General features: G+C 41.4%; 1 protein-coding gene across 1 annotated transcript; it reads left to right on the top strand.

Annotated features, from left to right (window-relative positions):
• Positions 1–1,807: 1,807 nt before the first annotated feature.
• Positions 1,808–12,322, top strand: LOC138955570 (uncharacterized). Its single transcript, XM_070327153.1, has 4 exons — positions 1,808–1,936; positions 2,964–3,128; positions 10,110–10,274; positions 11,627–12,322. The coding sequence occupies exons 1-4, from the start codon at positions 1,852–1,854 to the stop codon at positions 11,881–11,883; spliced, it is 672 nt and encodes a 223-aa protein (XP_070183254.1). The 5' UTR covers positions 1,808–1,851; the 3' UTR covers positions 11,884–12,322.
• Positions 12,323–12,795: the final 473 nt, after the last annotated feature.

The raw sequence follows: 12,795 nt of genomic DNA, 5'->3' as shown, positions 1-12,795 counted from the left end.
CAGAAACGCGTGCTATCCTTCTTAGCGCAACTACTACCCCGCTCTTCTTGTCAATTTGACGATGCTACGAGTATACGGTCTTGCTGAAAAATAGCATTGCGTTCAGTTTCATTCTGTGAGTTCGACAGCTACTTGACTAAATATTGTATTTTCGCCTTACGCGACTTGTTAAAATAATGGTCTCAGTTCGCGGTCATGAAAAAGCTCGCTGAAGCTCGCATTTTTCATGATCCGCTAACTTCGACCATTATTTTTAATAATCACTGAGACTCGGCATGTAACCTCTACTTATCTCACTGTTCTAGGCAAGTTAAGTTAATAACTGACCCTATACATTTGGAAAGCAATCTCAAGAAGCGTTAATTTCAATGGTGACCTACATTATGTTGTAGTCTGGCTTCGAAATGCATTCACCAATCGCTGAAAGGCGGTGACGTCATCGCAGGAAAAGATTTCCCTACCCGGAATGCAATTTTGTTGTTGAGATTTGAAGGATTTAGTTCGGGACGACAACGCTCAATGGGCGGTTCATTATATAGAGGGAAGCAAGCGGTTACAAAACGGGCATTGACAGAGCCAATGAAGGGGGGAATTAACTGGCAGATAAAATACCTGTGAATTGTTCGTAATTGGTCCCTGCAATTCAAATTTAACATGCTGTGACCAAAATTGTGGTATCTGCCTGGGGTGATATTTTTTATTCCGACTACACCTGTCGTACGAGAAAAGAACTCCCCAAGGAACGAACAAATTACTCCTTAATTAAACGACGTTTTACACCCCAAATGTTTACTCCCAGTAAAAATCTCGTACGATAATTTTGCTGCCTGGTTTAAATTTCGCGGTGAACGTTCGTCTTGCACGACGTACTCATGGGATGGCGCCAACATTGGATGTCGCGCAAACAGAATATCTCTCTAGTTGAATGATGCAATAGTAAAGTGATGCTTGGCTAGTAGAACGATGCGAAAATAGGATGTCGCGAAGTAGGAATGGGGGCAAAATGGGATAGCGGCAAAACGGCATCTCGCGCAAACGGGGTGGAGGGTGTCCGATATTTTTTCCAGGTCAACTTATGTGCAAACCCGCTAGTACCCTTTATTCCCTTCGTTTGCATAGTGCACGCAAGCACAAGGCCTGGTACACACGAAAACAACAAACCATGTATTCCATGTTAGAGTTCGGTGGGTTCTAGAAACACAAACTTACCAAGCATTCATCCTCCGAAATCAACGTATGGTTGCCTTAATTGCGGGGTAAAAACGGTCATACGTTACGTACACGTCAAATCACTCAAGGTAAAAACACTTTCGTGCACAAAAACATGAGTGAACGTAGGAGTTTCAATCTATGAAGGAAGAAGAACATATTATATGTTGCTGAATTACTCTTTTTTTGCGGTGTGTGTGTGTGTGTGTGTTGTGTATGTGTGTGTGTGTGTGTGTGTGTGTGTGTGTGTTTGTGTGTGTGTGTGTGCATGTGGGCGCGCGCGCGCGTGTGTGTGTTTGCATGTGGGCGTGCGCGCCCGCGCGCGCGTGTGTGTGTGTGTGTGTGTGTGTGTTGTGTGTGTGTGTGGTGTATGTGTGTGTGTGTGTTGTGTGTGTGGTGTGTGTGTGTGTGTGTGTGTGTGGTGTGTGTGTGTGTGGTGTGTGTGTGTGGTGTGTGTGTGTTGTGTGTGTGTGGTGTGTGTGTGTGGTGTGTGTGTGTGTGTGTGTGGTGAGTGTGTGTGTGGTGTGTGGTGAGTGTGTGTGTGGTGTGTGTGTGTGTGTGTGTGTGTGTGTGTGTGTGTGTTTATCTGTGTTTATTCATTGATTTGTACCAGGGCTTCAAACCTCTGAATCAGGTCTACAAATGTCAACGGAGGAATTAAGCTCAACAAAAACACCTCCTGCATCCACTTCTTCTAGGTTAACACTGGTCAGATCAACCCCAGGAGGTAATTGTGAATGTAAACACTTACCTATACGAACATTATCAACAAAAACGCAAGAAGAACACCTAAGCGTGGCTAATCTTTCACTCAATCGAACTCGATGCTTTACTGTCCGGTTTTCACTCTCCTTCCTCGGAGATGTATTGACAGAAAGAAAGGGTGTAATTCAGAGAGAATGAGTGAAGACACATCTGTTTCATCGTGTGTTTTTTCAAACGTACAAATGTGACGTCCTCAAAAGGCACTATAAAAACATCGGTGGAAAAAGTAAAAAGCAAATGCCCTCATTTTCTTTCACTTCCATTAAATAGTTTTTTAGAAACGTTTTGCACACACACGCACACACAAATACCTAGAGAGACAGACCGCACCGTCCGCCGTCGTTAAAGCTTTCAGTCAATACTTGACCGAATGTAAAAAGGAAGACGCACTATCATGTCAACATGGCGTCCCGTGCGCATCCTGATTTAAGAGGCATTGGAACATGAAAGTACACAAAATGTCATAGTTGTATGATGTCCTGCTATTTTCTTGATTGAAATAACGATCAAGAGAACCGGGATTGTCGATCAAGGACGAACAGAGCTTAACATGTGTGACCATAGAGATGGAGTGTATTGTGCAACATCATCTCTGCACTTGCTTCGTGGACCTGTCCAAATCATTTTCGCTGCAGTTAATCCGGTTTGGCAACCTAGACAAGTATTATCAAAGAAGGTGAAATCGATTTTCTTTGTTTTTGTCACCGAAGTGTTCTGTTATTCTTATTTCCAAAAGTCGTCATGAACACCTGACGCCATTGTCGAGCAAGCAGCAGTCATATTTTAGGATCAGTGAGTTAACACGCACCAGTGCTTACATCTTCAATGTTAATTTTAAACGAATTAGGACTGTTTAGCTGTAGGTAACCCACACACGGACATCATCGTATGTAATTATACGATCAAATATTATCAAGGCTGTATTCATGTATTCGTTGTTTAAGCGATTGATCCATCGAATTATTGATTGATTCATTCATCATTTGCAGATACAACTTTTATTCAAACGGATCCACACTACACCAGCACCAAGCTGGACAATTTTGACTTGTCCAGTCATCGCGGAATCTTCATACTTGGTGGTTCTGTGGGATTTGTCCTTCTGGTTATCACTGGTCTTTCTGTCTTTGTTGGAGTTCTTTACTGGAAAAGAGGTTTGTGTGAAGCTGTTTGTGTGGGAGTGGTTAACAGATCTTGATAGACTGACTTATTGGTAAATCAATTAGGAGTTTGAGGGGTGGGGGGTGGGATCTTGATATATACGAAGGAGAGAGAGAGGGAGAGAGAGATTGAGAGAGAGAGAGAGAGAGAGAGAGAGAGAGAGAGAGAGAACAAGAACAAGAACAAGAACAAGAACAAGATTTTATTCCTTTAAGGCCTTAGCCCCTTTCGGAAGGGGGCTGGTTACACAAAAGTAGAGCGTGTGTGCAGCAGCAATCCACACACGCGTCGTTTCAAGTGAACAGAAGAAAAGACAATGTATAATCATAAAATACTAATGCTTAAACAGCGTTTTCTAAACATTTAAATGAAAAATACAAGAACTTAGCTACATTGCAAAGTATAGTTTCATTTTTCACAGACAACAACAGTGCAAGTTTGAAGTTCGAAGGACATCTACAAAATTTTGCTGGAATAAATTGACGTCTTAGATTTTCCAGTGCAGGGCAGCATAAAACAAAATGCAATTCATCTTCAGTACTAGATTGACACAAACGACAGACCAAATTATTTTCACTTACAGCTTTATACCTTTCTGTATGTAAAGCAAGTCTGGAAATACCCAATCTAAATTTAACCAAAACATTTAAAATGTGTCTGTTTACTGGAATTGACAAGTATGTTTCTACAAGATTTGTTGTCTTAAAGGTACGGTACAATGCAAACCGGTCGCTAGTCTGAATATGATTATCCCACTCTTGCCACCGGCAGTCAATAATGCGTTGCTTAAAACATGCCAAAAACGAATTAATACAGGCTACACCTTGGTTAATCCATACATACTGAAAACCATATCGACACAGGCACAACCGTACCTGTGATGCCCAAGTAGATTTACCTCTGCTATCTAGAGAAAACAACATCTTATATGCTTTACGAGGTAATCTACTGTCATCCATTCTTGTCAGTTTCAGCCAGTATCTTATGCAACGTACATATGAATTTAAGTAAATGGGATAACGTCCAAATTCACCATATACAAGATCATTAGGAGTACGCCTGTCAACACCTAAAAAACGTTTTAAAGCAAACAAATGCACCTTTTCTACTGTTGCTGCCTGCATCAGACCCCATACCTCGGCACCATACTGAACAATAGGTTGAACTTGTGAGTCAAAAAGCTTGATAAAAACATCCAAAGACAATCTATCGAATTTATACAAATTACTCATAATACACAGTACTGCACGTTTTGCTCTGGCAACTAGATCTTGACAAGCAAAATTAAAGCTTAATTTGGTAGAAAAATAAATACCTAAATACTTGTATGCATTTACTACCTCCATTCTTTGCCCACCAAAATACCAAACTTCACGAGCAGCTAGATATCCACCTTTACGAAAAACCACGATGTTACTTTTCCCCATGTTTACTTTAAGCTCAAGGCGCTGTGAAGCAAAATATAGACTATGTAGTTGTGACTGCAGACCAACAACAGTTTCAGACAGCAAAGTAATATCATCGGCAAACAGTAGAATGAACAATTCAACAATGTCAGGGTTTAAAGTAATACCATGCCTACCATTATCAATGATTTCCAATGCCAGCTCATTTATAAATAGAGCGAATAAAATTGGACTGCACACGTCTCCTTGCTTCACACCTTTTGTACAGTTAATGAAATCTGTTAGTTGAGCACCACATCGTATTTTAGCCTTGACCATTGCATACATACTTTTAATACATCTATACAACTTTCCCTTTATACCATTTTTAATCAAAATTGGCCAGAGCAGTCTGCGTGAGATACTGTCAAAACATTTCTCAAAATCAATGAAAGCTACATAAAGTTTGCGATTATTAGAAAATTGTTTCTGTACAGCAGCAAGCAGAGTGAAGATATGGTCAACAGTAGAATAATTTTGTTTGAAACCAGCCTGACATTCACCTGTAATATTATGTAATTCAGTCCACTCTTTAAGTCTATTATTAACAACAGTACCATACAATTTACTACATATATCACACAATGAAATTCCCCTATAGTTGTTAGTATCATTTCTATCTCCTTTCTTAAATAACGGTACAATAACTGAATCGTACCAGTTCTGTGGATAGATTCCCTCATCAAACAAAGCGTTAAACAGTTTCACTAAAAACAACACCACATCTTCGCTAGCTGCTTTAAAAAATTCCCCAATTAAACCATCAGGTCCTGCAGCTTTGCCCGATTTCAGTTTTCTGATAGCAATCAACACTTCTTCTTTGGTAATGGGTCTATCCAGCATTTCTTCATATTCATTATTCACGTCATTAACATCAGCATGCTCATCATCTTCAATCTCATCTTTTTCTAAAATGCTATGAAAGTGCTGGTACCAATCATCAACAGAAATATTGTTTTGCTGCTGGACCTTTTTACAAGAAACATTTTTAATTTTCCTCCAAAATTCTCTCTGATCACTTACAGCACCTACAAGTTCTGTATACAAACTGTCATTGTACTGTTTCTTTTTTCTATGCACAAGGTTTTTATATTCACGCCTGGCTTTACAATACTCATCCCTATCCACATTTTCTAATGAATTCCTACAATACTCATCCCTATCCACATTTTCTAATGAATTCCTACATTTTCTCAGCAACTTTCTGACACGTCTTCTTTCAAGCACACATTCACGATCAAACCATTTGAATTTACGTGGTTCATCTGACAAGATAATAGTTTTCTTCATACAAGTTGCACAATCTTTAACTGAATTTATAAACAAAGTCAAAGCATCATTTACATTAATATCAATCATTTCGCTTGCCAGTCGTAACTGTTGCCGAAACACATCAGAATTAATTGCATCTTTGTACTGATGTTCATGATCAGAGTTCCAAACAAATTTTTGCAAAACTTCTTTTTTCTTAACCTTTGTAGCATGTGAATAAAGGTTGTTTTGTTGAGTGATAGTTAATTCAAGTGGCATGTGTTGTGAATCAATATTGTCAGAGACATAAAGGCTGCAAAATTTAACAATGGAATCAAACAAATCATAGGAAGCAAGGAAGTAGTCATTCACACTGTTTCCAAATTCAGAGATGAATGTGTAACAACCCTGAAGGTCGCCATTACATACACCATTCATAATGCATAATCCAAGTGAACTGCACATGTTCAAAAGACACTTCCCATATTGATTCATAACTCCATCTTGCGAATTTCTTACAAATGATCCAACACCAGATTTCATAGAACAATCAAAAATCACATCTTCATCAAAACAGTCCGGGAACACTTTTGCTGTTCTACCATTTAAGTCACCGCATAGAAGAACAGGTAACTCACCAACTTTACACAAACAGTCAACCAAGTAATCTTCTAATAAGTTTATGCCATTATCAATACCAAACACAGAGTAGAACCGAGAATTTTCAGGTGGAACATAAGCACAAACAAACAAAACATCAGTTGAAAAACCGAAAAAGTGTTTATCAAGAACGAATGACAAAAAATTCCCTCCACCACTATCATCCTCCTCCACTGCACGCACATACTGCAAGAGGGTCGAGCGAATCAAACAAATAACACCGCCAGATTCTCTCCCTTGTCTGCCCAAATCCGAGGACGGTTTGACAAAAGCAGTATGAGAAGAAAACAAAGAAGAGTTGAATTGTTTTACAAATGTTTCAACTAAACAAATTATATCAAAAGAAGAAACGTACTGTACAAAATTGAAATCTTTTAATTTTGGCAACAAACCGCCAACATTCCAATGAAGAAAAGTAAGGTTATTTTCTTTTTTATTTACATCAGAAACAAGACAATCAGAAGAATCGTCACTCTCATCAAGTGTGTCTTTTCTGTACACATCGGACGCACCCAAATCACTAGGGGAGGGGAGAGGGGAGGAGGGAGAATGCTGTGTACTGTCTGCTACGTCACCAAGTGCACTACATGACCCCACACTGCGCACTGTCTCTGAACGATCACAGTTCACGCCACGGTTACAGGTAGGCATAGGCCTATTATCGTCACACTGGGATGCGGCACGTGCCGAAATCACTTCGCCCGTGTCACTACACGCTTCGTCGTAAACAATGTCCACAGTCCCACCCGGTGTACGTTTACATTTTGCCCCCCTAGTCAAAATACTGTCCGATGTAAACAGGGGCCGGCCACATCTCTATCTTTTAATAGCATGCGCGTTGGCCACTTCTTTGATAGAGTCCTCACCATCGAGCACGTACTTCTTACCGTCGATCAGAAGGTGGTCATAGACCATGGTAGCACGTTTACCACTATCCTTGGCAGCACGGCGATGTTGGTTCAGTTTCTTTCGAATGTCACGCACACGTGCAGAGAAGTCTTCGGCCACAAAAACGTCAGAGCCCTTCAGCTTTTCTCTGGCCTTCTTCAGGATGTTGACACGGTCTTTGTAGAACACGCATCGGGCCACCACTGGAGCGTCACGCTTGTTGCTGGTTCTGTGCACACGGTCGAACTCAACAGGGTTAGGAAGTCCCAAGGGATCTGCCAACAGATCCTGCACGGCGTCTTCACATTGTTGGGGTGTTTCGTTTTCAGGTCGTGTAAGTCCATAGAAGACGAGGTTGTTCCGCCTGGAACGACACTCAAGATCGTCAGCCTTCATTTCAATGTCGTCGAGTCTAGACTTGAGATTTTCATTTTCTTTTCTCAGGTGCCCTACTTCCTCTCTCAACTCACGCACTTCTTCTCTTGTTTCAGTGTAGGCCGCGTTCATCTCTTGTTTTAGGCTGTCCAGCTTTCTCTCCAGGTTGGTATCCATAGTGGCCAGTTTTTTGTCAAAGTTCGAATCCATTGACGCCAGTCTGTCCATCACATCTTTCAAGGTAGGTTCGCTGTTACTTTTGTCCATACTCTCTCTCCACCCGCCGCCAGACTCACCACTCTTACTCGTCAGCCTTGTCTGGCGCATCTGGTCCTGTGGTATCGGCTTGGGAGGGCCAGGGTTCAGTTCAACGTCGCCACACAGTTGTAGGAGATTGCAGTAGAAAATCTGCGCCAGGAGCAAACCCACTATTACACCGGCACACAGAGAATGGAGTTTCAATGTCCGTATCTTGACCTTGTTCATGGCCCGACGATGCATGAAGGCGATGAATGTTGCCACAAAACAGCCACATTTTGCCCTAAAGTTCAGTGGAACGGCTGGCATGGTCACTCACACAGTTCGTTACCAAAATTTGACTCATGAAATGACGTGGTACTTCACCAATTTGACTAATTTGTCAGAGCTACTGCACGCCGCTGCAGTACACGGGAACGTGTATCACGCACCCCCGAGAGAGAGAGAGAGAGAGAGAGAGAGAGAGAGAGAGAGAGAGAGAGAGAGAGAGAGAGAGAGAGCGAGAGAGAGAGCGAGAGAGAGATAAAGAGTGAGTGTGTGGGTGAGAAAGATGGTGTGTGTGTGTGTGTGGACATGTGTGTGCGCGCGTGCGTGCGTGTGCGTGCGTGCGTGTGTGTGCGTGCATGCGTCTGTCTGTCTCTGATTATCTGTCCGTATGTTTGTCATTTTTTTCGGTCTGTATGTGTAAAGAAAAGGACACATGAATCGACCGTTTGGTGTTTTTTCGGTAATAGAAAACTTTACCAATGAGCTTTATTTTGAGAGAGAAAACAACCATATCACACATACAAATAAGGAAGGTCCGTAAAACGTTTAATAAGAATATTAAACATCGGCTATATCAACAACACAACACAACACAACAACAGCAACAACAACAACAATAACAACAACATTTGCAAGAACCTCCAACCATTGTTTTTTTTCAATGGAGGAACAAGATACACAGACCTACATTTTCCACACAGTCTCTTTATTAGTTTAACACGTCAACCAAATGTCAACAAATGACCAAATTAAAAAAAAATGTATCAGGTAATACACGAAAAGACTATCCTGTCACGTTGCTATTTACTGACATGTGTTGCATTCACATGGCACAGAAACTGTTATCTCTCTATTTTAACAAAATTCAACATGTATGATGTATAGTAATTTACAATTTACGTTCTTTATATTTTGTTGCCAAAACAATGAAAAGACGTGTCGAGATATATATGTGTGAAGTACGTGTCACACTCTGGTCATAACTAAAATAACATTTATACATCAAACACTTTAGAAATAAATCTTTATTGGTTTTCTTTTTCTCGGCCGTAATCTCGGCCATTCATCTAAATATGAGTTTTATTCTAAGGTCACTTGCCTCAATGGTTGGCAATCCAATTTTCAATCAATACATTATCATTTATTAGAGAGCTATAGCAGGACTGTGGTGGTCGTGTCGATGAAAGAACCAATCGCTGCACAGGGTTGTTCACCTTTGAAACTAGTCTAGTTGCCGGGTTTTCCAGAAAGCTGTCTAAACAAAGCTTTAAGGTAGATCGCTGTATCACAGCAGAAGAAAGGTACTGATTCAAAATAACCTATAGTAGTTCAAATCAATAAAGGACACAACCAAAATGAAAGTAATTTATATAAAACGCACAGGCCTCTTTGCCTTTATCACAAAGCAAACACGAATTGCGTTCGTTAAACTAACGGTTTTCACGACAAAGATTCCATTGGGCGGGGCTAGTTTTGCCTGTGTTATATTAGTGCTAAACATAGCAAGGACATTTCCACGACGAATGTTCTGCTATGTTAGCTTTTTCAATCGATGGTCGAGATACGTATGTGTCAAAGGGCGCACGCATGCGGATTCGGCGAAACTGCAAATACTAACCATCAAATCCTTACAACAAAGACTGCCCAGGAATATGCTAGCATTGTTTAATAGCCTTGTGCAGCTTTTGATTCGTTTAGTAAGACCGAAGTCTGACGGCACGGATCTACCACCGCTCGAATGTCTTCATTTACGCTCATTTTTGGATATTTTTGTCTGCTGCATCGGTTTTTTTCTCTCACAGGTTTTGAAAAATAATTTCTTTTGTTCAGGTTCACCATCAAACATCCTCCCTCCTCCCATCCCTCACCAATTCCGACGCGTGGCACCTGATGCTGTATTGTACCGTGTCTCACCTCCAGAGCACCAAGACAGAGGATCTGTCATCACCATACAGAGCAATGTGTACGATGAAATACCTGGTGATAACGATTCTAGTACGTATCTAAGCTTACTTCTGTTATGTAAAATTCCAGCGCAAGGGACGTGTCATCCGCACACAAAAAAGACAGTACGTAGGATGTAAAACATAAATTATAACACATGTTGTCATCTATTCAAACCTCAAAACAAAACTCTGTTGCGCGAGTTCAAACCTGTGTCTTAAGCAACAACGCATGCAATACAAGTTCCGCTTTTGAGCGAATAGTAGGACGAAAATGAAAAGCAGGTGAAAAAGGTGCCGAGTAGAAATACAGTTTCGAATCACCCCTCAAACACAGCCGTTTCCAATCTAATGTATGTGATTCTGGGCCCACAACTGGCATGCCACGCTGTCTTCGAGGAAGGACTTGTCTTCTAGCTGGACCGCAGGTTTGGAGGTCTCGCTCAGTCAGTCTACATCGCGCTGTCTGGACACTGATGGGACTCAGTATGGTGGTTTCCAGTGATGTTCCTGGCAGTGTCAGTGGTTGTATAGAATCGATCTCGAATACGTTGTTGCAGCATCTGGCGATCTTGTCTTATAGAGGTCACGCAAGGTGTTCCACTGCGTTGCGTAACTGCAGTGCTTACTGTGTCAGCAAAACATACCCAGCTTAATATACGCACTAAGATGCAGCATATATGCGCCGCAGCTGCGCTGTCCGCAGTGTTTGCTTTAACTGTATAAGATTTCACTGCGTCGCGCGCATCATTTAGTCGTATAACCGAGAGAAACGGAAACCCAAACTAATTTATTTATTCCCAATGCAAATTTCGCATAGTGCGCCATATTTAACGTTATCCGACAAGATTTTGCACAGTAGATATTCACACTGCGGCGCAACTGTGCTGCATCGTAGTGCGTACTTTAAATACAGCCTTGAAATCTCCCTACCTTCAAAGCAAACGACAAGCAGACATCCTCATCTTTCTTCAAGGGAGAATTTGTATTTTACAAAGTCTTGCGAGACTCAAACATACTTCCACACGCTTTCTTTTATTTTCTTATTCAGCTTCTTTGCAGCAGCAGCATGTTTTAATACTTCGCTCAACAGGACAGGTCAGAGAAAACTCCCACAAACACGGTACATGTATACATAAACCCACACTGATTGGCAAATGACAAGATCAGAAATTTAAAATGACGTCATATTCAAGGTCATTATCATACCCATGTCGACGGAGAAACAAGCGTGGCGCAAGTCAAGCGCCTAACCATGAATATGTTGATTAATGAACCACATATGCGGATTGTAAGCTGCTTTCTGTCAAATTAGCTTCAAAACATAATCAGTATTTTAGCAACAAAGACACTGACGATAGGATCTACACATCTGTTTAACTCAATCGTTTAAATTAATGGCAGGCACACCAGACGACAGCATAGCGTCAGTTGACTCATTGTCACTCTCACGCGGAACCACTTCAGATAGCAGTATGTCAGACAGCAGCATGTCAGATGGCATCCTGCATCACATCGCCTGTCCTTCGTCTGAGAGCTCCCTGTCTGACGACTACCTGCATCCAACAACGCCCTACAAGGGCACGTCAGCAACTAATAACACAGCTGAAAGATTGAGTTCAGATACATCGTCTTCTTCTGAAGCTGTAATGTACTCATGAAAAGATACTGTTGTTTGAAAAGCGTATTGACCTGAATGAAAAGATTGTTTTGGTGCTTGTACATTCCGATAACTGTTATTTTCTCAGGAGCCAGGAAACTGGTCTGGCACAATTCTTATTCGCTATTTTGCTCAAGTCGTTTTTGGCTCACGTAAGTGTAGCCTATGCGATGCTAAACTTTGTCTGTCTGTGCGTGTGTATGTGTGTATGTGTGTGTGTGTGTGTGTGTGTGTGTGTGTGTGTGTGTGTGTGTGTGTGTGTGTGTGTATGTGTGTGATAGAAACTTTAACATTTGACTAAACACCGAAATACTAATTTTACCTGGTTATTATCCAAGCAACAGCTTCAAAATATTGAAGCAATGATCAACATTTCGTCGGCACGTATGTAGTTAAAGTGTGTATCCAAAGAAAACGGGTTATGGGGGGTTTTGGGGAGGGGGGGGGGGGGGGTAAAAACACCTGACTGATTTATGTCGTGTGTGGTATGTAGACCAGCTCAGGGGTCAAGGTTAGGTCAGATCGCGTGAAGGATTGTGGTATAGATACAGTTATCACCGAGCTGCAGTTCGCCGATTCGGAGAAGACGACTCATGATTTCACATTGTTCGGTTTTGTAGCTCCAGAAAAATAGATACAGAAGATACCAAAGGAGATTTCCTACAGGTTAATCTGCACAGCGTGTTTCCAGTGTCTGCGCGAGGAAGCGCTGTCGAAAGCGCAGTGTCGATCTGGCCATCTGGCAGTCGTGTCCCTGTAAGTACTAACAAGTCGCGTAAGGCGAAAATACAATATTTAGTCAAGTAGCTGTCGAACTCACAGAATGAAACTGAACGCAATGCCATTTTTTAGCAAGACCGTATACTCGTAGCATCGTCAGTCCACCGCTCACGGTAAAGGCAGTGAAATTGAC

The sequence above is a fragment of the Littorina saxatilis genome, unplaced genomic scaffold, assembly GCF_037325665.1.
Source record: "Littorina saxatilis isolate snail1 unplaced genomic scaffold, US_GU_Lsax_2.0 scaffold_227, whole genome shotgun sequence".
In the NCBI taxonomy this organism is placed as follows: Eukaryota; Metazoa; Mollusca; class Gastropoda; order Littorinimorpha; family Littorinidae; genus Littorina; species Littorina saxatilis.
This window is presented reverse-complemented; position numbering and strand designations above follow the sequence as displayed.

What these genes read in the sequence shown, in the direction of transcription:
- LOC138955570 (XM_070327153.1), top strand. Translation starts at nt 1,852, where the DNA reads ATGTCAACGGAGGAATTAAGCTCAACAAAAACACCTCCTGCATCCACT. An exon ending in GGTCAGATCAACCCCAGGAG is followed by an intron (nt 1,937 to 2,963) that starts GTAATTGTGAAT and finishes CATCATTTGCAG; the next exon opens with ATACAACTTTTATTCAAACG. An exon ending in ACCTGGTGATAACGATTCTA is followed by an intron (nt 10,275 to 11,626) that starts GTACGTATCTAA and finishes AATTAATGGCAG; the next exon opens with GCACACCAGACGACAGCATA.